Below are 26,900 nucleotides of genomic sequence, written 5' to 3'. Positions count from 1 at the left end.
AACTCAACCGCCTCTATCTCTTGTTTAGATCCCATAAGACAATTAACTGTTGCTTTGCAATCCAAGGATTGTGGTCATTTTCCCAAAGATAAATATTTATTCCATTAATATTAAATTTGTCCTGCAACTTCATTCCCCTGCCTTTTTATTTACACAATGATTTTTTGTTCTGATATCAAATCAGTAAAATCATCTAAAGACATATAAAAATGGCAATTAAATCTAGCACTAGCTATGAACAAAGCTCAGTTAAAGTGACTGCAATATGAACAGCTATCACCAAGTTCATGCGCATGCAACCAGGTCACAATAGAAACTTCATGGCAGACAATTCTAAGACTCTATTGATTATAAGACACACTCCTGATGTAGAGTTGTTAAAATGTGAAGAAAATGTGCATTTTAGGAGTAGTGGAGCACATTTACTTTAAAACTTGGCCAGAGACCTTCCTACCTCTTGCTGAAGTATTGCTTCTATCACTAAAGACTAAATTAGTTGAGCCACATCCCCTTGTGGTTCTGGTTTCTTGATGTGCACTAACGTGTGTCCTAAAACCATCATTTGGTGACCACATTCACCTGACCAAACAGCTCGCCAGAGGGGAGGCTGAAGCACTGAGCATCCATACTCTTAAACTTTGTTTCCCAAGTTGGTGGTTGTGTGTATATGGGCAGATGCCTATTTGCCTTTGTTCCATTCCACCCATAATATGCACCAGTTAGGAGTTTATTCAGTGGATAATTTTGTGCTTTTCTTGTCTGATGGACTTCTTGCTGGTCCTTATTTAGTAAAGCCTATCTTTTCATAGACACAGGAAAACCTATGTTGAAATCACACAACTTATCCTCTGTGAGTCCATGTCACTCTTATCACTGTGAGCATGCTCAAGTCAGGCATCCTAGTACTGCAGAGTGTGCCCCACAAATAGAGATGTGGGAAACCTGCCAAAAGAAATCAAACTGTCAGTCTTTTTATCTTCCAGGCAGAAGGTTGAGAGATACATCTCTATTTTGGCAGCCTTCACTCTGAGTTGAATTAAACTCGAACTTTCCTCTTAGCAGTCTATCTAGAGCTTCATCTCTGAAGACTCCTTTTTCGTGGCTGATTATTTGAAACATGGGTAGATTTGAGTGTTACCCTACCTGTTTTTCTCCAGTCAATCACTGGTAAAATAAAATTTAAAAAACAAACAAACACTGAGCAGGACATTGTGAAAGAGGATAAAGAAAGACTCAGCAAACTGGCTGGATAGTCCTGAAAGGTCTGCAGGAGGGGATGGGTAGGGGAGATAGAGCAGAGGCTTTGGTCATTGGAGCATGAAGAGGACAACGTCAGCAGGGAGCTGGGTGTACTCATCCTGGGAACGTCCTTTGGACTTCTCTTGGGGTGGAAGGGTTCTTGATTCCTGTTTTTGATCTTATTCCTACTGCTATCTCTGGAGGTTTGCTTCTGTTCTAATCTGCAGGGTGCAGTCTCACAACTGGCTAGGTGATAAAATGTGATGATGTTTAAAGCACCAAACACAATGTTCAGTGCAAGTTAGGCAAATCTTCCTACTAGGAAATATATATTCTGATCATTTGGTGACCACATTCATCTGACCAAACAGCTCGCCAGAGGGGAGGCTGAAGCACTGAGCATCCATACTCTTAAACTTTGTTTCCCAAGTTGGTGGTTGTGTGTATATGAGCTGAGGCATATCTAATCTATCAGGTGTATTCTTTAACACTTTTGACTAAGCATTAATGGAGCTGACACAGTTAGCCAGTATTTATCATTATATTAAGCAAACAAAACAAAACAAAGCAAAACAAAACCCAAATTTAAATTTAAGTGTACAATCCTTTCAGTGGGGAAAAATTTCAGAGGGAAATCCTTGCACAAGTGAGTTTATTCCTTAAAAACTAAATGAGTGCCTTAAAACATATTTCTTCTTTTCTTGAGGTTGAAAACATTCTTCTAGGAAGTTGGTATTTACAGAAAATAAGTGGCATAGACTTTTTTTCCAAACTTTTAGAAACCAGACTTACTAAATCTCACTTAAGTTGTCAAAGGACAACACTGTTTGGAAACATCTTAAATACTATGATTTTAGGGTACTTGAATATTTATTTATTTATTTATTTATTTATTTATTTATTTATTTTAAAGATTTTATTTATTTATATGAGAAAGAGAGAATGAGAGAGAGCACATGAGAGGGGTTAGGGTCAGAGGGAGAAGCAGACTCCCCGCCGAGCAGGGAGCCCGATGCGGGCCTCAATCCAGGGACTCCAGGATCATGACCTGAGCCGAAGGCAGTCACCTAACCAACTGAGCCACCCAGGCGCCCTAGGGTACTTGAATATTTAAAGGAGACTAAAAGTAATTATTTGTTAGATAGCATGAATTGTTTTTTTTTAATTGTGTTTTTGGGGTGATAAAAATATTTTATATCATGATCATGTGGTGATTGTACAGTTATAAACATTTGTCAAAACTCATTGAATTGTACTCTTAAAGTTAGTGAATTTTATTGTATGTAAATTATGCTTCAATGATGCTGACCAAAAAAGTAAAGTATTCTGGGATTTAGAAAAGGACTCACTAGAATTCCAAGGAAGGGAGTTTCTATGGACAACCCATGACACCAAGGTCATAGATGGGAACAGAAATTATTTTAACCAGAAGCCAAATGTAATGAACTGTTAAGGAAAATGATTTTATTTCATTGTACTTTAAATGCCTATTTTTTTTTTAAGATTTATTTGTTTATTTGAGAGAGAAAGAGCACAAGCAGGAGGGGCAGAGGGAGAGAGAGAGAGTATCTCAAGCAGACTCTGCACTGAGCACAGAGCCCAATGCGGGACTCATCTCATGACCCCGAGATCATGAGCTGAGCTGAAACCAAGAGTCAGACACTTAACCGACTGCGCCTCCCAGTCACCCCTGCTGTACTTTACATGCCTATTATACTCCCCAGTATATTTGAGATCTTTCCACTGTGACAGTCACTTGTTTGTGTGGAGATGGAGTGGGACAGCAGTGAGGGGCTGGGGATGAATGTGCCTCACACGAAAATGAAGGACGTGAAGAAGGTAACCAGTGAAGATGGAGAGTGGGGGGAATTGTTCCTTCTCCTTTGACCTGCATCAATTCATTTACTATAATTATGTGCACATAATAAACATTTAATATATTTTGACAGAATCATGTATTAAAATTATAATATAGAAGCAAAAAATGAGAAAAGAAACAGTTAAGCCAAAATTGGTATTTTTATATAATTACTAGTTCTTTAAAATTGGGACTACATGCTTAAAATAACCCAAGCACAGAATCATAGTTGAGCTAAATCAATTGCTTATTTCAACTGATTGAATATTCTTGAAAATGGTGGCGGAATTGATGCTTTTGCAGGGATTACTATTAATTATTACTACTCTTAAAGTGATTGGATTGATTATGCCGTGCTCTGGCTGTTAATGGGGGCACTTATTTGCCTTGATTTTTAAATACTAGTTTAATAATACAGAATGATGTTATTTGTGCAATTGTGTGCTCTCTACCCAGGGTCTTCAGACCTTTACTAAGATTATTTTGTCTGTACTGTTTCTCTGGAGAAAGTTTTTGTCTTACCCATTCAAAAATAAAATATGTCTACAAAGCATAGCCCTTCATAAAAATAGAAGGGAAAAAATTCATCCATGGGTCTATTACTCAATGATAAAAACTGTTATTTTTTTTTTTAAGATTTTATTTATTTATTTGACAGAGAGAGACACAGCGAGAGAGGGAACACAAGCAGGGGGAGTGGGAGAGGGAGAAGCAGGCTTCCCGCTGAGCAGGAAGCCCAAGGTGGGACTCAATCCCAGGACCCCGAGATCATGACCTGAGCCAAAGGCAGACGCTTAACCGACTGAGCCACCCAGGCGTCCCTTCCTTGAGATTTTTAATGATTTAATGATTTACGTATATTTTGATGGGAAACTTAAAAGGTTTTATATACAATCCACCTTCTTTCTTTTTGGTCTCTCTTGAATATCTTCTTACAGTCTCTTTAAATAGCCATAAAAGACAATTGGTTGAGTTATGCATCTTTGTGATAATCTAGTCATGGACTCTGAGTTTCTCTCTTAAGATAAAGCCCTTGATTTTCCATTTTTACACATCTTGTGGGTTTCCTACTCCTCGATCCTCTCTTGTTGATGGCTCAGAACCACTTCCTCTTTCAAGCTTGCCTCATTTCCTGTCCATTCATGTCCCTGGCTTTGGTTGGCAGGTCTTATTTATTTAAAACCATAACAACAAAGATATATATATATGTGTGTGTGTGTGTGTGTGTGTGTGTGTATACATATATATACACACATAATATAAGTAAGTTCCATATATGGTACATATAAGATATTTATGATACATATATTTTTTCTTTCTTTCTAGTCCTGCATAACTGAGTGAGACAAAACTTGTCATCTTTCCCTCCTAAGGGAATTTCCTTCAATCTGGAGATTATTTTTGAGTATATGTTGTTTAAAAATTGTGTTTTGGTTATTGTTTAGTGCTTGCTTTGTTTATTTGTTTATCTGGAGATTATTAAAGAGCCTGTGACTCATAGAAGGTATTGTGTATGCAGATGTATTTTATATTCATTACCAAGGATGTTTACAGAATCTCCCCCTCCCCCAGGAAGTGAATATGCAGCTGCTTTGTATACTTCACCTGCTGCCATTACCCAAATATAGACAAGTTCAAAGCCCCACAGACACCCTTCACAGAAAACAGGAAAACAGATGACAAAATATCTCACTTCTTTTCTCTTTAATGGTCTTTCTTTTAAAATTATTTCCAGCATAAATTTGGAACTGTTTTGTTTTTCTAATAAGTAGCAAATTTCTAATATTCAGACTCTTTAAACTTGATTCTTTTCCCTTTCATGCAGAGTTGGATTAAATCAACCAAGTATTTTTGTGACACGTAAGCGTGGTCTTAATCTAAATGTTTACCTTACAACTTTCTTTGTAAATGTGTAGTTTCGATGATTTGCTCCCAGTGGAACAGGAAAGTTCAGGTCAGATTTGGAGAAAAGGAATAAAGTGCTCCTGCTGTGAGTCCCAGGCTGCTGTGAGCAGGTCAGCTTCATTCATCAACAGATCACGACAGTCCAGTTTGTACCAGATATCTAGACACTTTAGATTACTTATTTTTATTTTATTTTATTTTTGCAATTTGTCTATACTTAATCAGTATATGTACTGATGTGCTAAACATATTCTTTAGGATGAGTCTTTCTGACAAATTATTATTTATTTAAAGCCTTTCTGGTTTATTAATGAAAGGAAAATAAACTCACAGTGTGAAAGGAACAGTTTTGGAATGGAGTTTTTTTTAAAGAATTATAAAGGTACTAACAGGTTTATTTTATTTTTAAAAAGATTTTATTTATGTATTTGACAGAGAGAGCGAGAACAAGCAGGGGGAGCAGCAGAGGGAGAGAGAGAAGCAGGCTTCCCGCTGAACAGGGAGCCCGATGAGGCTCGATCTCAGGACTCTGGGATCATGACCTGAGCTGAAGGCAGACGCTTAACCGACTGAACCACCCAGGTGTCCCCTAACAGGTTTAAATGTTGGTATAAATGTTCCATTTGTTTGGCAAACTAATTTTCCATTTGTTTTCCCCTTAGTCCTGTGGTGGGCAGAGGTTGAGAAGATGGGTAGGGAAAATGCTATACTATTCAGTATAGAACTAACATTACTAATATTACAATATCAATCCAACAAATATTTATCAAAGCATACCATGTACCTGTTACTGACCTTTCTAGGCTCTCAGGAGTCAAGGCTGAGAAATGCACTTTCAGTGAGCTGTGGAGTTATTTAGCGGGAGACAGTAGGAAATATATGACAGAGTGTAGGAGAGGATGGGATGGCAAACATGCATGTGGGAGTCATCAGCGTGTATAGTCCGTGCAGTGGGATTGTGTTTCAAGGGGAAAAGTGGCTGATTAAAAACCAAATAGGAGGTGATTAATCTGGGAACAGTGGGTTTGGGATACTGTTCAAGAGGTTTGATGGTGAAGGGAAAATAAAAAGAGGGCAGTTGCCTGAGAGGTAGATGAATTTGTTTTGTTTTGTTTTGTTTTGTTTTCCTTCAGAACTTGAGTACATGTTTGGGCTTGGAGGGGAAAAGGAAGTGAAAAGAAAGATAATGACAGTCCAAAAAAAGGGGCATAATTGATGGGGTAAGTATTTAGAGGAAGAAGATTGGGATGTCTTCCTTTTGAGAGAGGCAGGGAAGAGGAAAGTATAGTGGATGAGGAGATGAACTTGAGACTTTGTTTTCTGGAAAGAGGAAGTCTTCCAGGAGTAAAGGGGGAGTGGGGAAGGGAGCCTGAGGACACCCCAGAACAGCTGCTGGGGTGAGTAGACGAGGCAGTCACCCAGGATGAGAAAGGGCTTGCTGAATAGTGTTGGGTCCAGCTCAGGCTGGATGGAGCACACTTGTTTGTAGTGGAGCCAAGCACACAGCTTCGTTATGTCTTCTGCACTACTGGAACGCCTGCAGGAATGCTATTAAATACCAAACTGTTCTGATCATAAGAATCAACTGGAACAACATATAGAGAATACAGGATTTCCAGCCTGTCTTGGGTCCATTTGATTCAGTGGGTCTGAGGTAGGGAATGGAATTTTCTATTTTTCTAGATCTCTTAATTTTAAAAAAGAATACATTATAGTGGCTACACAATTTGTTTTAAAAGGAAGACTTTTTTTTTTAAAGATTTATTTGAGAGAGAGAGAGAGAGAGAGAGCACAAGCAGGGGGAGGGGCACAGGGAGAGGGAGAAGCAGGTTCCCCACTGAGGAGGAAGCCCGATGTGGGACTCGATCCCAGGACCCCAAGATCACGACCTGAGCCAAAGGCAGACACTTAACTTACTGAGCCACCCAGGTGCCCTAGAAGGAAGACTTTTGATAAAATATACAGAATTCAAGCTGAACCACACTAATTTAATGACTCCTTAATGAAACACAAGTCTTGATTTTTTTTATTTTTATAATGGACTAATTATAGTTGGGGGCAAAAATGGCAAACAAAATCAATATACTCTATCAATATATTTTCCAGATCTGTTGACTAGGAACCTAAAACCTTTTTCTAAACTGAAATGACCCATCTGATTTAATTCCCACATAGTTTCAAAATGTGCCTTCATGTGGGGACTTAATAAACTCTAGAATGTCAATTGTGTGTGAAGTGTGAATGAGGAATTTTAAACTTTGTTGCAGAAGATATGATTGAGTACATGGAAAATCCAAGATAATTTAAAGATAAATTAATTTACAGAGTTTTGGTTTTTTTTTAAGTTTTGGGGCATAAGACAAACATACAAAAGTTAAGAGCTAGTAATAAGCAATTAGAAAATGGACAAGAAAAAAGATGCCATTCTTAAGAGCAAGACAAATCCATATGAAATTGGGATTTAGGAATAAATCTAACAAATATGTGCAAAAATCTTCATGAATAAAAATGACAAAATGTTATCAAAGAGCATTAAAGAAGACTTGAATGAATGAAGAGAGAGGCCATGCTAATGAACGAGAACAGGGCTGCTGTCTACAATTGTTCAGGATACTCATAGCATAAGGCTCCTAACTAAGGAGGGGCAAACAGAGGCTAAAATGCGGCCTGTGCTGCATTTTCCACTAATGTGAGGCTGGCTGCATCGGGGCTGAGGAAGAGTAGCTTTTCCTAGTTTGCACATAAGTTCCGTATGGGCTAGCAGCAATCTTAGATGGAAAGAATATATCATAAAGCTATAAGCCTCATGCTAATCACAAATTCACTGTTTTTCCAATCAAAATCCTGACACTGTTTTCCTATGGGACTTGACATAATTCAGCCTAGGTTCATATGGGAGAGCCTTGGCTAGAGATATCTAAGACAATTTGAAGAAGAACCAAGTGGGAAGAGTTTATAGTCTTGAGATCAGAAATTCTTGTAACACTATAATAATCAAGACAATATAGTACTAAGAGCACAGGGATAGACAATAGGCCAATGGAATAGACTAGAGAGCTCAAAAGCAACTCATTCAAATATGGAAACTTGGAATATATCAGAAATGGGCACATGTTGGGAGAAACGTGGACTATGCAATAAATAGCATTGAAATAATTATCTGTATGGTAAAGTATGGATTTCTAAATCATAATCTACACAACAGATTAATCCAGTTTGTAAAAAGCCTTATGCTAAAGTCCTTTTATTTTTATTTTATTTCTTTTAGAGAGAGAGAGAGCAGGTGGGGAGGGGCAGAGAGAGAGGGAGGGGGAGAGAGAGAATCTTAGAATCTTAAGCAGGCTCTACACTCAGCGCGGGGCCTGACAAGAGGCTTGATCTCACGACCCTGAGATCAAGACTTGAGCTGAAATTAAGAGTCAGAAGTTTAACTGACTGAGCCACCCAGGTGCCCCCTAAAGTCATTTTAAAAGAAAATGTGGGAGAACATCCTTATAAAGAAAATAGTAAGGAAGGATTTCCTAAACCAGACATTAAAAACAAAAACCAGAGAGAATAGGATAGTTACATCTGATTCCATTAAACTTTAAAACTGTTGTTCAACACTATAATCCAAGGGAAAAGACAAGCCACAGATTGGGAAAATACAAGTGAAATGTTTATATCTGAGGATTCATACCTAAAATTGACAAATAATGCCTACTTGTCAGTAAGAAGGAGACATATGGGGAGAGGATATGAATTCACAAAATAAGAAACCTGAATGGCCAATAAATATGTGGAAAGATGCTCAAATCACTAGTAATCTGATAAATGTAAATTAAGGCACCATTTTTCATTCATCAACATAGACGAAAATGTGTAAGTAGGACAATTCCTAGAGTTTCTAAGGATGTGGGAGGAAGGAAACTCTCATACTCTGCTGGTGGGATGTGAATGACACAGCTCCTTGGGCGAGAAATTTGGTAATGTCAAGTGCAGATGAAGATGTTCACACTTTGCCCCAGTATTCTAGACACACACTCTGGAGAAACTCTCCCATCTCTGCACCATATATGTTCACATCAGCCTTGATTATAAGAGCAAAAAGAGAGGAAACAAGTGAGAGGCCCATCAACAAGGAGATAAATAAATTGTAGTATGTGTTAGAAGTATGGATACCAGTTAAAATGAATAAACTGGAAATAAATATCATATATATACATGATATATGAGATCTATCTATCTGCCATAAGCAAGCTGCAGAATGACAGGTAGAATTAAGTTAGAAAATGTGCATATCAATGCTATTGGTTATATATGGATACATACATATGTTGGAAGAATCCAAGATGACTTACAGGAATAAATATCACTTTGAGTATAGTGGTGCCTAGTAATGTTGTGGGACAGGGTCGAGGGAGCTACAAATGTAGCTGTAGTGTTTTGTTTAAAAAATTTTTGAGCAAATATGGCATAATGTAAAGACTTTGTTTAGCTCAACAGTGGGAATATATGTTATGCACCTTACCATTCCATGTGTCTGAAACAGTTCATTATTAAAGAAAACACAGACATAGACAAAACCCTTGTTATTAGCGGTATATCATTCAATACATCTCATCTCTTGACTCATACAAAGTAGGATACAGAGAAGAGAGCAGAAAAACTTTGTTGAAGACATTTCAAATATCATGTGGATAATGGGCCTGGTCCATAGAAGTTCCTTTTAACCTTGATTTGGTACAAAACACATTCTTAATCAGTAAATAAGAGAATCTACTTAATTAGTGAATTTCCCAGGGAGCCTTATGATATTAGCCAGCAAAGACTGTAGCTTTAATTGAGACAGGGATGCTACTTAATTGGAACACCTGAATAAGGTTAAGGGGTACTCAGACAAGGTCAGCTTGCTTCCCCTGTGCCCAGAGCTTTGCTGGGTCTCTGCCTTCTTGCTGGCAACTTCTGCCAATTAGGATGAAGCTGAGCCAAATGTTTTTACTGTCCTTCATAAATCACTTAATGGAATGTTTTAAATACAGATTCCATGAATTTCAGAATGTGTTCTGAAAGACATTGGCATGCTGGTTCTACTGATAAATTTAGAATTCATTACATTGAAGCACTAGACATTTGCATTGCTTTTAATTTGTTACTGACCCAACTGCTTAATATGTATAGATTAAATCAAATAAATTGATAATTGTGTTGGGACTCAATAATGAATTTTGATTGGTTATATCTGTATTGTCAGGATTCTCCAGAGAAACAGAACCAACAGGAGAAAGAGAGAGAGAGAGATTTTTTAAAATAAGGAATTGGATAAATAAAATAAAATAAAAAAGTAAAATAAAATAAAATAAAAACAAAATAAGGAATTGGCTTATGCAATTAGGGAGGCTGACAAGTCCCAAGATCTGAGGTCAGCAAGCTGGAGACCCAGAAGAGCTGATGGCATAGTTCCACTCTGAAAGTCAGCAGGCTAGAGACCCAGGAAGAGCCAATGTTTCAGTTCAAGTCGAAAGACTAGAAAAGACCAATGTCCCAGCTCAAGGAAGTCGGGAAGAAGGAAATTCCCTCTTACTCAACCTTTTTGTTTTATTCAGGCCTTCAACTGATTGGATGAGGCCCACCCACACTGGGGAGGTCAGTCTTCATTATTTAATTTACGTATTCAGATACTAACCTCATCCAGAAACACCCTCACTGATGCATTCAGAATATCTGGGCACCCCATAGCCCAGTAAAGTTGACATGTAAAATTGACCATAACATCTTTTTACCCAAATTTAAGATCGTTTCACAAGACTTCTTGACAATACAGTTTTTACTTATGTTCCTCCATTAATAAAAAAAGAAGTGGTTGAATTCTTCCATAAAAATTAATGTAGTATTCATAGAGAGAAAACTCTGCTAAAAACACTGACACTGATTTTTTAAAATTTTTTCATTGATGTTCTATTACTAACTAGTTTTATGACCATGGGCTAGTTAATTTCTTGATCTGAACATAGGAGGACATGGAATTTATTATTATGATCCCATTCAGCTCTAGAGGTGTGTAACTTTGACCTTTTCATCAATATATGGAAGTTGCAATGTGATTGGCATTGGCATGTCTGTGCTACCATCCAAATGAACTCAAGTTGCTTTCTTAGGGTTATTATGGAAGGCAGTCCCGGTTATTTATAGCTCTCCTTCATATTTAATTTCCTTGGTGCATATAATGACTAGTTTAGAGTAAATGAATCTCACCTGTGAGGCTCAGACTCCAAGCAAAGCCAAACTTATGAGGTTTCAGCACATTTATTAAGTACTGTGTGAACTTACTTTATAGAAGAGCAATTTCCATAGAAAAAAATGGTGGTTCCATAGAGCTTGATACTATCTAAACAGCAGTATTAGAAGGTTTGGTGGGTCTTTTTCTGGCTCCTTTTTTAGAGTATCGCATATAACAGCTTTGAATAATTTTTCACTAATGTACATTACTCAAGAATATTTTAATCTGTGGGCAGCTGGGTGGCTCAGTGCATTAAGCGTCTGCCTTTGGCTCAGGTCATGATCCCAGAGCATCGGGCTCAGTGCTCAGTAGGGAGTCTGCTTATCCCTCTGCCTTTCCCCTCATTCATGCTCTTGCTCTCTCAAAAATAAATAAATAAGTAAAATCTTAAAAAAAAAATATTTTAATTTAGTCATTAACTGTTCTACTGACTGGCAACCATTAGACTGTCAAAAAACCAAAATAGTACTATGTGATGAGCTGTATTTTAGACTCTGCTAGATTCAACTTTATTATTGGAGATATTTGGGTTGTTATCAGAAAACTGTATTCTGAGGACACAGTGCCTGACCGAATCAAGTGGACAGGAATTAGAACCATTTTGGCAGTTCTTAAATTCTTGTGAGGATAAGTTAGAGCATGTTAAAATAATTTTCACTAATGAGTACTTTATCTGGCCTTGTAAATAGTTTCAAAAAGTTAGCTGGCCTACAGAAATGTTGACTAGTTTATGAAGTTCTTCTGGACCCTCCCAAGCCTAACATTATCATCTTTCATTTTCCTAGCCAAGTCATTCCTACTTATTGTTACCCATATCCCCAGACTAACAAAACAAAGCATATCTGGGCTCCAAACACAGTTCTCTAAAAATGCACTTTTTCTTTTTTTACACCAATAGCATAGATTCTTGAGAGAGAAGTAGAAACTGTAATAGCAAGCATTTCAAACAAATATACTTCTGTGTGGGGAAAAGAAAAGTAGAATGAAGAAAAAAGAAGGAATATCATTAGGAAAATAAAAGAGAAACCTGAAAAAGACACCAGGACCTATTGTGTTGGAAGGGAAATCACTTAGTAAAATTCCTAGGCTTGTTGCCTGGTTTATTTTAAGTCTAGCCTGACTTCTTTTATGTACATATTGTGTTCATTTACATGGTTGCAATCTGAAAGCAAAGAGTATTTTCAGGATTCTGGAATAATCTGAGAGCCTCTGATAAAATATGCGCAGAAAATTTTAATAACTATAGTTAGACTCTAAAACAGCAAAGGAAACCTCATTCTTTCTTTCTTTCTTTCTGAATTTCAGTTATATATTTTCTTCAAAACCGAAAAAGTTTGTCTAATGGGCAGCCATGATTCCTTCTGAATGCATAGTTCTTGTGATGCTTTCTGAAAAAGTAGCTGTGTCAGATTGGTTTAATTTTCTCTTTCACACACTTTCCTCTCGTTTTTATGAAGAAAAAGACAGCCAATCTGCAGCTTCCTTTGGGGACATTAGACAGCTTAGAGAAGTGGCAAAATAAACAGGATTTATTCTCATCAGATGTGTCATGGGAAAATTGGAGGCATGCTGTGAGGTAATGGCAAAATAATCTTGAAAATTTCCAAGCACTTTTTCCAAATGAAATAGAAGAAATTTAAAGTTAGCTTCCGCCTAATTATGGCTAAAGAAAAATGTGTACATAAAAATATGGGCATATATATATCTTCCAACAATACTATTATAGTTTTTTCCTCTAAAAAAAAAGGAGGGCAGACTTAAGATCTTACAGTTCTAGAAAGCTGATCTCTGGAATAGCTGACAACAGGGGTTTTTAATTTTTCCATAGAATAAGGTAATGGGAATTGCAACATATAATATGGTAGTGTTTTTTTCCCTTAGTGTCTCCTTCATTTCTCTTCTATTAACTTGTGAAGGTATTTTCTACTAAATGCCTAGTGCAGGTGAGCACCTTAATTTATTTCAGTGCTGTGGTCAATTGTAGAAAACATTGTTTTTGTTTCTGGTGTTAACCTTAAAACCACCCTTTATTCTATAGCAAAAGATGGGTTTATTCAGGAATAACAGAGAATTACAACCTGGGACAAGCAAGCTACAGCAAATCCACACGGAACAAAGGAGAGGAATGCTCTTTTACAGAGGAAAAGGGGAAGTTGGGAAGACTGTTATAAACAAAAAGTCCATTGGAGTAAACTGGGAGTTCAAAGTATAGTGGTTTTTCATTGGCTGAGTTGTGACTTTCCCTCATTGGCTGGCTATTGCAAGGGCAGGAAAGCCTTTCTTCCTCCTGCTGGGAGAGTGAAGGCTATTCACCAACAACCAAGGTCCATCTCTTCCTGTTGGATTTACAATTGAGGAAGAATGGTAGGGCATGAGAGCTCCCCCTGTGGAATGTCCTGACTCCATTTCAGTTAGGTTTTCATTTATGATTTTTCACACTGTTCACCTACTGGAGTTGGTGTCTGGCCCCTTATGGAGCATCTGTAAGTACATGGGGATTCACTGAATGTCCTTAACAGGCCAAGCTTTGTGGCCATGGTAAAGATACGGGGCCTGCTTTTAGAACAGGGATTGTAAAAGATTGAAGGTCTTTAACAGTCCAAGGACAAGTTATATTGCAAGCCCAACTCAGAGTTTTGGATCTCTGTGAGTGTGCATTTTGGAAACAAGGAAACCGTTCTTTGTTTATCCCTAAGCTTGTCTGTTTTCTATCCAGATGCTTTCTCAATCTAGAGAGGGTCCTGGCATGCCTTTGAAATATTTAATATAAGCTCTTGTGAGTGTTTGTTTTGTTTCTCTTCTGTGGATTAATGTCTGAAGTAAATCACAGAGAACATAAGTGGTTTATATGTCTCTAGTTTTTAGCACAAAGTAGAGTTTCTGCTAGGTAAGCTTCACGGAGTTGATGGGATTAAGGCTCCCCTTGAAGAATTTCTGACTTTTCCTATAGAATCTGTTCAAAAACTTATCACTCAAGCACCAATAATAAATGTGCTTAAACACACACACACACACACACACACACACACACTATTTAGTTCAATTATGGAGAATCCAATTTATCCCCATTCTCTAAGGCATTTACTAGAAAAGAGAGTCCTTGGGCATTATTCTGTGTAATTAGATTTTTGCACCTTTGTATTGTGAATTGGGATTTCTGAATTTTCCACCCTAAGGTGCAAAGTGATGATGCTCAGAAGCCTGAGACTAAAGCTGATGTTGTAATTCATCAGGACTTTTAAACTTTTATAATTTGAGAAACTCTGGGGAAAATAAACAATAGTGGATATTATACTCTATTTTATAAATATTAAATATTTTATTTTTTAGAGCTACTTCTCTTGTTCCTCCAAATTAATCTTCACCAGAAACCTCAACAGTTTTTAAGAAAATGTGTCAAAGGTTTACTTAATCCTCTTCTCATGTGTGGATTTGGATCAGTTTTGGGGAAATAGCCACTTTGTTAAAATAAATCCATTTTTTAAAAAATTTTGTATTTGGGTCACCTGGGTGGCTCAGTCAGTCAAGCATCTGCCCTCCGCTCAGTTCATGATCATGAAGCCCTGGGATCAAGCCTTGTGTCGGGCTCCCTGCTCAGTGGGGAGTTTGCTTCTCCCTCTCCCTCTGCCTCCCACCCCCATTTGTTCTCTCTCTCTCACAAATAAATCTTTAAAACATTTTTTTTGTATTTTTCTTTTTCATAGTAACAATAAAAATGCAACATTTGAAAATAGTGATTTTGGGGGGTAGTATAGGAAAAAACGATGAAATGTTATATAAATAAAACTGGATACAAAATATAATATTCTCAACTATTTAAAAATTTTTTATAAAAAAGTTTAGAAGGAAATATAGCAAAAATATGTTTGGATTTTTTATATCTTTCTGTACTTATGAGTTATTTTTCTAAAAGTATTTGAAGAGGGAGGAATCTGTGTATTTCAGAGAAGACTTTAGAATATATTATAGTTATATTGATGCTACGAATGATGGGAAAACTAGGAATAATCCACTATAAACAGTATCTTTCAAGAAAGAAAACTAATGATAAAGACTAGATTGGAGTTGAATTACTACAGAACTGGAAGGTTAACAAAGAAACTTCTAGGATAAAAAAATACACAAATCTTTTAGGTTTTTCAGACTTCATGTAAGTTTTACTGCATGTAAGACTTCATATACTTCCCATGATTGCACATTGGTCAAGAAAAACAAATAAACTAAGGAAGGCTTTTGTTTGTAAATAATTCCCCACATATAATTTCATGGACAAAATTCATATAAAAGCTTAAAAGGAATTAATCAGTAAGTCTGATTTTTTAAAAAAATGAATGAGTTGAGCTTTGAGAGTGTATATTTTTAATAATAAATAGTTGAGGGGCGCCTGGGTGGCTCAGTCAGTTAAGCATCTGACTCTTGGTTTTTGGCTCAGGTCATGATCTCATGGGTCGTGGGGTCGTGAGATCAAGGCGAGTATAATCGGGCTCTGCGCTCACAGAGAGTCTTCTTGAAAATTCTGTCCTTCTGCCCCTCCCCCCCACTCACTCACACTCTCTCTCTCTTTCTAAAAAAAAATTAAAAAATAAATAAATCTCAAAAAAAATATTCGAGCTGAGAACTGTGCGTTTCTCCTTTCTGGGGACATTGGCATGGGTTTCAAGATTATGATGCGTTGTACTTGGCTTTACTCTTAAATATTTACTCAGCCGTTCTTTCATTCATTCAACAAATATTTGCCGAGTACATAAATACAGTATACCCTTGGAGAAGAGATAAGGTATATTTAATCAGCTGTAGCAAAGTGGACCACAGTTTTGGAAGAACACAAAAGAAGGTGAGATTGTTGGGGAGAACCAACTTCTTTTTCGGATGGAATCACCATCTGGGCTTGAAGGATCTGAAAGTGGCTGGCAGGGCATTTAGGGGGAGAAAGGAGGGGTGAAGGCATGAGCATGTACAGGGGGCAAGGAGATTTAGTTTGAGTAGGAGAGGTAGGAAATCAGGACAATCAGGGCCAGATCACAGGGCCTTTGGCGCTGGGTTAAGTGGTTACTACTCTGGGCAACGGGGAAACTGTTTAAGGTTTTTATGAAGGTAGTGACATGATCTTGTAGCAACCTGTCAAATGAAACTTGTCAGGCCAGGAACCAGAGGACTGTAGCTCCATGACCATGAGGTTTTCAAGAGTTCCCTGGGAGCGTTAAGGGCAAGACCTGGTTCTCACGGACGATTCCCCACTCTAACATCTGGGCCTTGGTAACTTGTGCTCCTTTCTGGTGAGTGAGGCCATAGTGGCCAGCTTGGGCTCAGCCTCTCATGTTCTGCTCCATCAGCCCGGGACTCACTCTGGCCAATCCCCAGGACCTGCCTCTGCCATACTGACCAAGCTTTGGCTTATTTCCCATGCCCCCCCCCCCCCCCCCCCCAGGATCTGTGTATCGGCACTGGCATTCCCCACCTCCCGCTCTGGTTTTGACTTTTTTTGTTCCTCTTTTAGAGCTGAGAGCTGGAACTTTTGTTGTTGTTTGTTTGTTTATGTCCCCGCTGTGATACTGAGGGCAGATTAAGAGACTTTTACAGTGTTGAAGGTGTGCTAGTTGGGATGGGGCCAAGGGGATGGGTCAAGAAATATTGTAGGAAGAGAAGGGACAAGATCTGATGATTGCTGATGATTGACTATGAGCACAAAGGAGAAGGAATCAAAGGACAGTGTTGAGTTTTTCAGGCTGTACGAATTCAAACGGCTTTAAGGGGGCCAGATGATGCTTTTCTGACTTTTACAAAATCACACTGAACCTAAGTGTCATAGACAGAGCTGTTGAAGAGTGTTCTTTCAGCTTTGGTACTGATTAGCCCGAAGCGTGTTATGAGTAGCTTGGTTGAGTTAGTTGTACCAACACAATGCCCTGCACAGGCTGCAATTATAAGAAATATACCTGTGCAGAAAATGTGGAAGAAGCCTCCATTGGTTCTAATCTTTTTATTATTGATTAGCCTCTTTTTAGTGAAAAAAAGTGCTCTGTTTTACAATTTAGGAAAAGGAATGTGATACTAAATCGCAGCAGGGGTTGCGGGGGCGGGGGGCGGATGAAGGCAGTTCAATACTCAAGAATCTTGAAAACTGGAAAACAAGCTGCTTTTGGCTGAGGTTATTTTATGTGGTGTCTGTGGGCTGATCCACTTATTGGAATATTTTCATAGTGGAATATTAAATACTAGTAATAACAGTCAAAATTTATTGAGCAACTAGTGTCAGGCACTACTCTAGGCACTTTTTTACCTACAGAATATCTCACTTAATCCTCACAAAACCAGTGAAAATGGGCAATTTACCCATTTTACATGAGAAAATTGAGGCTCAGGGAGAGAGAGGCTCAATGTAACACAGTAACTAACTCATGCTTTTCACTCTGGTTCCTTAATACCAATATTTTATTTAGTTGGTTTTCATTTAGATATGTACCGAGGGTCCTGTATGTGCTGGTAAGTGTTCCTGAAACGTCTGTGAAAATGTCGGTTATGTTTGTTTAGAACCTGCAATGAGTGGGATGGCTGTTCGGTGTGCAGCTGGGCAGGATGGCCCCAGCTGAAGAGTTACACAAGAGAGCCTGCTTTTATCTTCTCCCTGATTCCTTAGTTCAGCTTCAGGACCTTCCCCTGGCGGTTGGCTTGGGTGCTCATCACCATTATCATCATTGATTTAATTACTATTGATTATTGAGCACTTTCTATGTGCCAGCTACTGTGCTGAGCAGTTTACTGCATTATTTCATGAATAACTACAATAACACTATGAGAATGCTCCTTTTGTCTTCATTTTATATGAGGGGAATTAACTTGCATAAGGTCCCACTGCTGGTAAGTAGCAGAGATGGCATTCAAACCCAAGTCTTTCTGACTCCAGAGTCCATCTTCCTAACCAAAGTGTATTTTGCCCCAACACTAGGCTTTTCTCTAAATGTCAAGATCTGTACTTTGGTGTTCCTATATTTGGGTTTAGATAGGCTTAATCTAAAATCTAGATACCCAGGGACGCCTGGGTGGCTCAGTCGGTTAAGCGTCTGCCTTCGGCTCAGGTCATGATCCCAGGGTCCTGGGATCGAGTCCCGCATCGGGCTCCCTGCTCCACGGGGAGCCTGCTTCTCCCTCTGCCTCTGCCTCTCTCTCTGTCTCTCATGAATAAATAAATAAAATCTTAAAAAATAATAATAATAAAATCTAGATACCTTTTGAGAATCGCTTTAGGTTCTTTTCCCCCTAGAACTTCTGATATTGTTAGCTGTTTCATTCACATTTTGAACCAGTCATTAGGTTAATTACCAAAGGAAGCTGCAATCCCTTTTTTATAAATGCTGCCTGGTGGAAGATGTGTTGATACTCAAATCACAGAAGCATTTTTCTCATACACTGGAAGGGAGTGGTGGCATTGTAACACCTCTGTAGAAACAGGGCATCCTTGGGTGAGGCTTTGTGATGTGGCAGGAAATCAAGTTTCAAAGGTTTGTAGAGCTCATCATAAAATGGCATCCACCTTCTTTCATTTAAATCCAAATGCTTGCAGGAGTGCAAAAATTAGTATCATAAATTAGCAGGCTGCTCTTCTGTTAGACAAAATAGTGGTCACTTGGTCCCAAAGGGCAAATTTTGTTAATTGTTTATATGTTTTGGTGATGTGAGACTCATTCTTATTGTGGGAATTCTTAAAGATATCCTACTCCTATGTAAGAAAATTATAGACAAGGATCTAGAATTTTATTTATGTATTATATAAAAGCTAATAAAAATATTAACCAATTAGATAATTATAAAGCCTGAGTATATTAAAGTATTATGCAAATACTGATTAATAGTCATACCATGGACTCACAGAGCAAGCAAAAGCATACCTGATTCAAATTATAGGAGCTTTTATTTGCATTTCTACAGAACCTATTATTAATGGGTCTCAAAGCACCTTTCAAGTAATAGTTATTAAAGCCCATAAATATGACCCAAAAATGTCATTTTGTTGAGGGAATAAGCAAGAATTCGCTTTTACCTCATACATAGTATGGGATTTAAATGCCTGAGCTAAAGTGGGATTCTTCATATAAAGGGATTACTCATACACTATGGGTCTTTGAATGCTATGAATTCAAGGTTCTCATATTGAATATCTCAATCTATGGGGTTAGAACTCTTCACTTATTTTTGAAATTTTACATGCATAATAGCTCTAAACAAATCTTGCCGGTATGTTATATTTTAGTATTTCTCTGTGACTATATCAAATTTGAAAACAAAAATTATGCCAAGTTCACATGAAAGTATTTAAAAATATTCTGGAATATCATATCAGGTTTATTTTTTCTCAAGATAACATCTTATTCCAAGGACTAACAGTTTGTAAGCACAGTCAGTGGGACCTGTGTTTATTTCTCTACTTTGTAGCAAGTCCTTGAAAGGTTGTGAGGATTTCTAATCTGTCTCAGAATATTCCTTTGCCCTTCCTCCCCAATTTCTTTTTCTCCTTTCCCTCCTTTGCAACTTCCCTACACTCTAAAGCTAAGCACAGGTTGGAAAAGCTCAAGAATATTCCTAGTGCCTGACTCTCCCTCTTCTTCCATCTTGAGTCCTCCAACTGCCCCCTTCCCCACCGTGATTGATCCTAAGCTTTATTTTCTTTTGGTGCTAAGAGATCATAATGCAGTTGCTGGTCACTATTGGAAGGCAGCTATACTCATGTTTATACTTCAGTGTCATATAGTTTCCAAGAAAAGTATGGACTAGTGAGCACCTTCCTTTATAGTTAGGGACACTGGAGCCCGGAGAGAATGAAGGACTCAACTGAGGTCATCCAGCTGGTTTCTGCCTCCCTGGAATTGGGACCACAGCTCAGGTCTCTAGACTCTCAAACCAAAGCTTTTCCCTCTACCTCATAGTAATTGTATAAGGCTTTGAGTCACACAAAAAATTTACCCAGAAACACAGGGGGCAGAACTAGAAGAAATAGTTTGTTGATTTTATCCAGGGCTGTGGGTCAGCAAGATGAGGTGGAGTCTCAGGGGTCTTAAGAAAAACAGAATATTGTGTGTGTGGAATTGAAATGGTGGACCCTGGGATTATTGTGTAAGAGTTGGGTGACTGGAGGTAGAGGTGGATGAAGAGCAAGTTGAAGTGGAGAATCAGGTAAGGTAGAATGGTAGTTGTAGAAAGATTTAGAAGGATGGCTGAGTTTATGGCCTTGGCAATGTGAAAATTTCTATCGGTTACTGGATGGATGGTCCTTAGGGATAGCAGAGTCTCTCAGGATGATGTCAGGGAGAGGGAGAGATAAAGGCACGTATGGCATGTTACAAAGTTCTCAGGGAATGTGAACTCATAACAAATCCCTGGGAAACAGTGGTCTTAGAGGGGTAGATATGTGTCTATTCTGTAAGAGATGCTGCATTTCTAATTTCTAATTTTCATATTTTTCTAGGGAAAACTGAGGCTACTATCAAAAACTTCAGTCCCTACTATAGTCGCCAGTACTCCGTGGCTTTCTGCAATCATGTACGCAGTGAAGTAGAACAGCAAAGAGATTTAACATCACAATTTTTGAAGACCAAGGTAACCTATGGACATTTGGTTGACAGTTTCTCCCACTGAAGAATGCTTTATAACTCATCATATTTCTGAAATAAACAGTAATTTAAATGGCAGTTTAAAAAAATCTGTTCTCAAATCATTTCATGTTCAAAAAACTCTATCTGTCTGGAAGTTAGAGTGTATGGTTTCTTGTTGATGGTGTAATCCATATAGAAAGAAAACTAGTATGATCCAATTTTATTGTTTTTCCCACATGATGCTTTAATATCAGGAAATTTGACTTGCTGTAGTGAAGTTCAGTTTTAAAAAAGTCATAATTTTAGTGCCTCATATTATGGGCATTTTTGTTTTGGTCATTGATCAAATATGATTTTTTTCTTCGAATCCCCTGACTTATTCTTTCTCCTTTGCTCCATGATAATAATTACCCACAACCTCAACACATATTCATTCATTGACACCTACTATGTGTCAAGCCCTATTCCAAGAATTGGGGATCAAGACAAATTCTCTGCTTTCCTGTATATATTTAAAAGTAGGAGGCAGTAAACAAATAAAGAAACAAGTATCAGGTGATATCAGGTCATAATAAATGCTCAAAGAAAAATAAAGCAGGAGCCTTATTTTAGAGAAAATGATCAGAGAAGCCCTCTGTGAAGATGAAATTTGAGCGGGAACTGGAGTGAAATAAGAGTAGGCTGTGCGAATATCTGCAGGATATGGAACAGTAAGTGCAAAGGCCCTACAGCAGTCATAAGCACATCAGGAAGGCTATGTGCTAAGAGCAGCGCGAGCAAGGAAGAAAGGATGATAAATGACTACAGAGTGAAAGGGAAGGACCAGACCATGGAGGAGATGTAGACTGTGATAAGGGTCTTTATTTGTAAATATGAAGAGAAGTTATTGGAGGATATCAAATACAGAGTAACTTGGAATTTTCAGTGCTCTCTCTGGCCTCTCCATAGTGAATAGACCATAATGAGGGATAAGAGGGGAACTTGGAGATGGGTGAGGAGGACACAGTAGCAATGCAAGAGAAGAAGGGTGAAGGCAAGTTGGATGAGGGTGGTGATGGTAGCAGTTGTGAGGAAAGGTCCAAGTCAAAATGGACTTGAGATAGAGCTGATGGAACTTGCTGATGCATTGGATAGGACATTATAGAAGAGAGAAAGTCAGGGATGACTACTTGGTTTTTAGCCTGCGCAAATAAGTACATGGAGTTGTCTTTTACTCAGAAGGAAGGGTCCGAGGTGGATGGGAATCACGTGTTCCCTTTTGGCCATGTAAGTTTGAGATGCTTATTTGACATACACCTGTGGAAATAGTGAATAGGTAATTAGTTGACATTTGGAGACCAGGAAAAGAAGGATCCAGCGAGATGGATTGATAAGAAATAGCCTTGCAGGAGGAGAAAATCAGGAAAGAGGAATGTGCCAGAAGGCAAATAAAGAAGGGCTTACAAGAAGGAGGGAGTGATAAATGGGTCAGATACCGCTTAGAATTTAAGTTGACCAATAGATTTAGCAGCATGGGTGTCATTCCCATAGAAGAGTGATTCTCACAATGTAGGGAGCTTGTTAAAAATGCAGTTTGGCCCACACCTCCAGAGATTCTGATATAGTAAGTCTAGGGTAAGGCCACATTTTTAACAAGTGTATCAGTTGATTTGAGTGGCCCAGGTTAAAAAAAATGCTGCACATAGAACTATAAAGTTCAGCCTATACATGGGTTCAGTCTCATTTAAAGAGAAGAGTGAGATCCTCTCTTACCTGTTAATGAGGCAAGATAGGAAACGGCCTCTTTTATCTGTCAGGACAGAATAAATTCAGAAGGCAATTTAGTTCATCCCTTAGCCAAGTCTCAAAAAGATTAGTGTATCTGTCTTCTCCGTATGCTTCATGTAAATTTTGCTTGAAGGTGGAGGGATACGTTTCTAAAAGCACTTTGATTTTTTTTAATAAAGGGAAAAGAGATATAAATTCAGTGACACGTGAAAGACAGGAGGCCCATTCCTGTATTTTGAGATAATACAGGGATTTTACCATGAGACAGGATGGGAGTTATTCCTTACACAGTTAACCCAAAGGGAGACCTAACTAAGAATCTAGCAGAGACTTCCCTATAGCACATATGTCATCAAGGTTAATAAGAAAGCCTCAAACTTTTACTTAAGTAGAAAGGTAGAACTGCAGTTTGCTGGCTAGCCTGCTTGTTCTTCAACCAGAGGGTGAACACAGTCTCTTTGAGGAGCATGCACATGGGGCAAGGGTTTACAGTCTGGGTCCCCAGGGCTTTTAGATCTGGGAAGACCACTGAACATTGACCCTTGAGCCTGTACCTGAAGGTATGGTGGATACAGGAGCAGCCTATTAATTCTCCTGTTTTCAGGGATATTCACGGTGTTGGGGTATACAGCCACAACTTACACTTACCTACCTCTTCCAGAGTTTATCAACGATCCTTAAATGACATGTATACAAGGCACAACTTTATTACTACAATCCCTTCAACCATCCGCTTCTCTTTTTGTAGCATAATGGAGGGAAATGAAAGTCAAAAACATATCAATAAGACAAATATTTGCATTTGGTCAGAGGGAGCAGGAAGGGAAAGTATGGAGGGAGGTGGGGGAAGCCACAATTTCCCCAGGATCTCAGCACATGATAGTTTCTGAAAACATTCCTTGAACTCCCATGGATAGACTTAGTGATAGCAATAGCATGCTATGTTATTTTTTGTTGTCATGATTAATGATATTCACCTTCTTTAAAGCCGCCATTGGAGCCTGGAATTGTTCTGTATGAAGCAGAGCTATCACAGTTTGCTGACGACATAAAGAAATGGAAGGAGCGGTACATTGTGGTCAAAAATGATTTTGCTGTGGAGAGCTATGAGAACAAAGAGGTATGATGTTTGTTTGTAGTGGTTCTTGCAACATTCTTCAACATTGGCTGGGTTGACTCATATGCCCTCTCCTTTGAGACTGATTCCTTCAATAAGCACTCACTCATGCAGCTACTTACTTCAGTTAACATGTTTACTGAATGCCTATGATAGCCAAGTGTTATAGAAGGTTCTGAGCCTCTAACAGCAGGTGAGACAGATGCTTGCAGTCCAGCGGGCAAGATAGACTTGGAACGAGTAATTGCAAGGGAGTGTGAAAATAGGTTACACCAAGTGACCAGTGCAGGAGCCCTTCCTAGGATCATTCAGCTTCAAGGTCTTTTTCAGTCACTGCCCTCATATCTCTCCCTCTTGGCTCAATGTCTCCATGTCTTCCTACTGGTAAGCCTCCTATGTGACAAGCGGCTGAGAAGTTACTTAATAAGACTATGACTGCATTTACATGGGTTCCTAAAAATTCAAACATTTCAAGACTTCATTCTACTTACAGATTTTTTTCATTTAACTTTTTCCTGGTTATCATATGATTTTTCTGTAAAATCATTAGATGGCGGGCGCCTGGGTGGCTCAGTCGTTAAGTGTCTGCCTTCGGCTCAGGTCATGATCCCAGGGTCCTGGGATCAAGCCCCGCATCGGGCTCCCTGCTCTGCGGGAAGCCTGCTTCTCCCTCTCCCACTCCCCCTGCTTGTGTTCCCTCTCTCGCTATGTCTCTATCAAATAAATAAATAAAATCTTAAAAAAAAAAATCATTAGATGGCTATCTAATATAATATGTCTGCAAACTATGGAGAAAATGAGGTCATGTATAAAGTGCCTAGCACGTGAGAGGACTTCCGTTTTTGTTGGTTCCCATTTCTCTCCTCACATGGGGAGGTCATTTGGTCTAAGGAAAAAATACTGGGCAGTGAATTGGGAAAACAAAAGTTTAGGTTGGGCCTCAGTTACACCAGAGAGTCAGGCTGAATGATCCCACTGGTTCCTTCCAGATCTTGCACTGTACACATTTTTAGTCTACATAGATCCTCAAGCTCCTTTTGGAGTGAATGTTTATCAGTTGAAGGTGGTACCAGGTTTAAAACTCTGCTTTCTTGACTCCAAGTTTAAGAACAGTCAGGACAACCTCCATGGATACTTGGAGTAATACTTCGGATGCTAAAGCATTAGGAAGAGGCTTCAGATTGACAAGTCAATGTGCTTCCTTTCCATTTCTGATGGGAAATAGAAATAAAATACAGTTTGAACTTATTCCACAGGCTACCAGGCAAAGTTCAAGTGCTCTCCTGGGTAGTCTTATTCTTTTCAACATTCATTAAGCTAATATCTTCTCTGCTTATGTATCTTAGGACTTTATTCAACACTTGATTTGCTCTCAGAAGCAAATTATCAATGCACTACATACAATAATGATAATGATAATAAATCACCTCAGGGGCGCCTGGGTGGCTCAGTCGGTTAAGCGTCTGACTTCTGCTCAGATCACGATCCCGGGGTCCTGGGATTGAGTCACACGTTGGGTTCCCTCTCTCTCTGCTCCTTCTCCCACTCGTACTCTCTCTCTCTCTCTCAAATAAATAAATAAAATCTTAAAATAAAATAAATCACCTCATATTTTGTATGGCACATTACAATGTTCTGTCAGGGAAGCTTGAGAAGAGGCAGTAGAGCATAATGGTTAATGTAATGGGCTTTGAATCACACCTTTGCCAGTTACTAGATATGTGTCCTTGAATAAGTTATAGATCTCCTTGAGCCGCTATTTTCTCATCTGTAAAATGGTGAGCATGATCCATCCCTTCGTGACCATGTTGTTGTAAGGATTAAATAAATGAACATATTAAAGCACTTAGCATATGGCCAACCACTGGCAGAGCCCAATGTACAGCCGTTACAGTACGATTACTACTAACTAATTGAGAGGAAACACTCATAGAGCTTGCTCTTGGATTTATTAGGGTTTTCACCACATTTGGCACTAACTGAACTTTTAACTTTGAATCAGATTTTGGTGTTTTTTCCTTCTTTTCATTTTCTCAAGCTTGCTCCTTCAACTTGCAATTTATGGACTATATTGCTTTCTTTGCTTTGCTCATCATTTTTAAATAAACTTGTTCAGGTTGTTAAGATATGGTCACTGAATTTGGTAATAACTACATATTTTTTTAAAAACTTGGAAATTTTATAGGGGTGCCTGCAGAGCACCCCAGGGGCGCTTTAGTCTGTTAAAAACTCGGAAATTTTTAAAAGTGCCCATACGGTTTGTCATAATTCCTCAAAGTTTTAATAATATCCTGTTTTTTTAATTTATAGAAGGGCATTTTTTTATTATACCTAAGAGTTATATATTAAGTACCTATAAATTGCCTATTATTTCATTGAGAGTCTGGTTTTGGAAGGTAATTAAGCAGGAAAAAATGAAGCGTTCTCATTCAATAATCATGCCCTACTTCCTGTACACTTTCTGGACAGACCCCGGTATGAATCTGAGATTTGTCACCAACTCACTGCTGGGCCATTGACAAGTTCTTTGAGCTTCATTTTTCTCATTTATAAAATGGAGAAAATAACTCATAGCACTGTTTTGAGGATTAAATAACATAAAGTTTATAAAAGTCCAGATTGGGGCCTGTTAGAAAAAATAACGCGATTCAGTCTGAGCTGAACTGCTCTTAGACTTTCTCAAAGTCACAACTTTAGATTCTTCTCTGTTGTGCTCTGGGTCCCTCATGTGCTTAAGCAGTTGAGTAGGGGTTCTTACAAATGGAAAGCAACCGGGGCGCCTGGGTGGCTTGGTTGGTTGAGCACCTGCCTTCGGCTCAGGTCATGATTCCGGGGTCCTGGGATGAGTCCCCCATCAGGCTCCCTGCTCCACGGGGAGTCTTCTTCTCCCTCTACCCCTCCCCACTGCTTGTGATCTCTCTCTCTTTCATGCTTTCTCTCAAATAAAAAATCTTAAAAAAAAAACAAACAAATGGAGAACAACCTTCTTAAATATGCAAGGATTTGTTTTGGGGCTCCTGGGTGGCTCAGTCTCTTAATCGTCTGCCTTTGGCTCAGGTCATGATCCCAGGGTCCTGGTTCAAGCTCTGCCTCGGGCTCTCTGCTCTGCAGGGAGTCTGCTTCTCCCTCTCCCTCTGCTCTGCCCCATTCTGTACCGCTGTCTCAAAT

General features: G+C 38.6%; 1 protein-coding gene across 1 annotated transcript in view; it reads left to right on the top strand.

Annotated features, from left to right (window-relative positions):
- Positions 1–26,900, top strand: part of NIBAN1 (niban apoptosis regulator 1) — a 150,113-nt gene that overhangs the window by 41,485 nt on the left and 81,728 nt on the right. Inside the window, exons 2-3 of the mRNA XM_032393194.1 lie at positions 20,722–20,852; positions 23,604–23,735. Coding sequence (XP_032249085.1) covers positions 20,722–20,852; positions 23,604–23,735 — 263 coding nt within the window. The remainder of the gene's footprint in view (positions 1–20,721; positions 20,853–23,603; positions 23,736–26,900) is intronic.

This window comes from Phoca vitulina, unplaced genomic scaffold, assembly GCF_004348235.1.
Source record: "Phoca vitulina isolate PV1807 unplaced genomic scaffold, GSC_HSeal_1.0 scaffold71, whole genome shotgun sequence".
Lineage (NCBI taxonomy): Eukaryota > Metazoa > Chordata > Mammalia > Carnivora > Phocidae > Phoca > Phoca vitulina.
The sequence above is the reverse complement of the archived record's forward strand: the minus strand, read 5'-3'. Positions and strand labels throughout refer to the sequence as shown.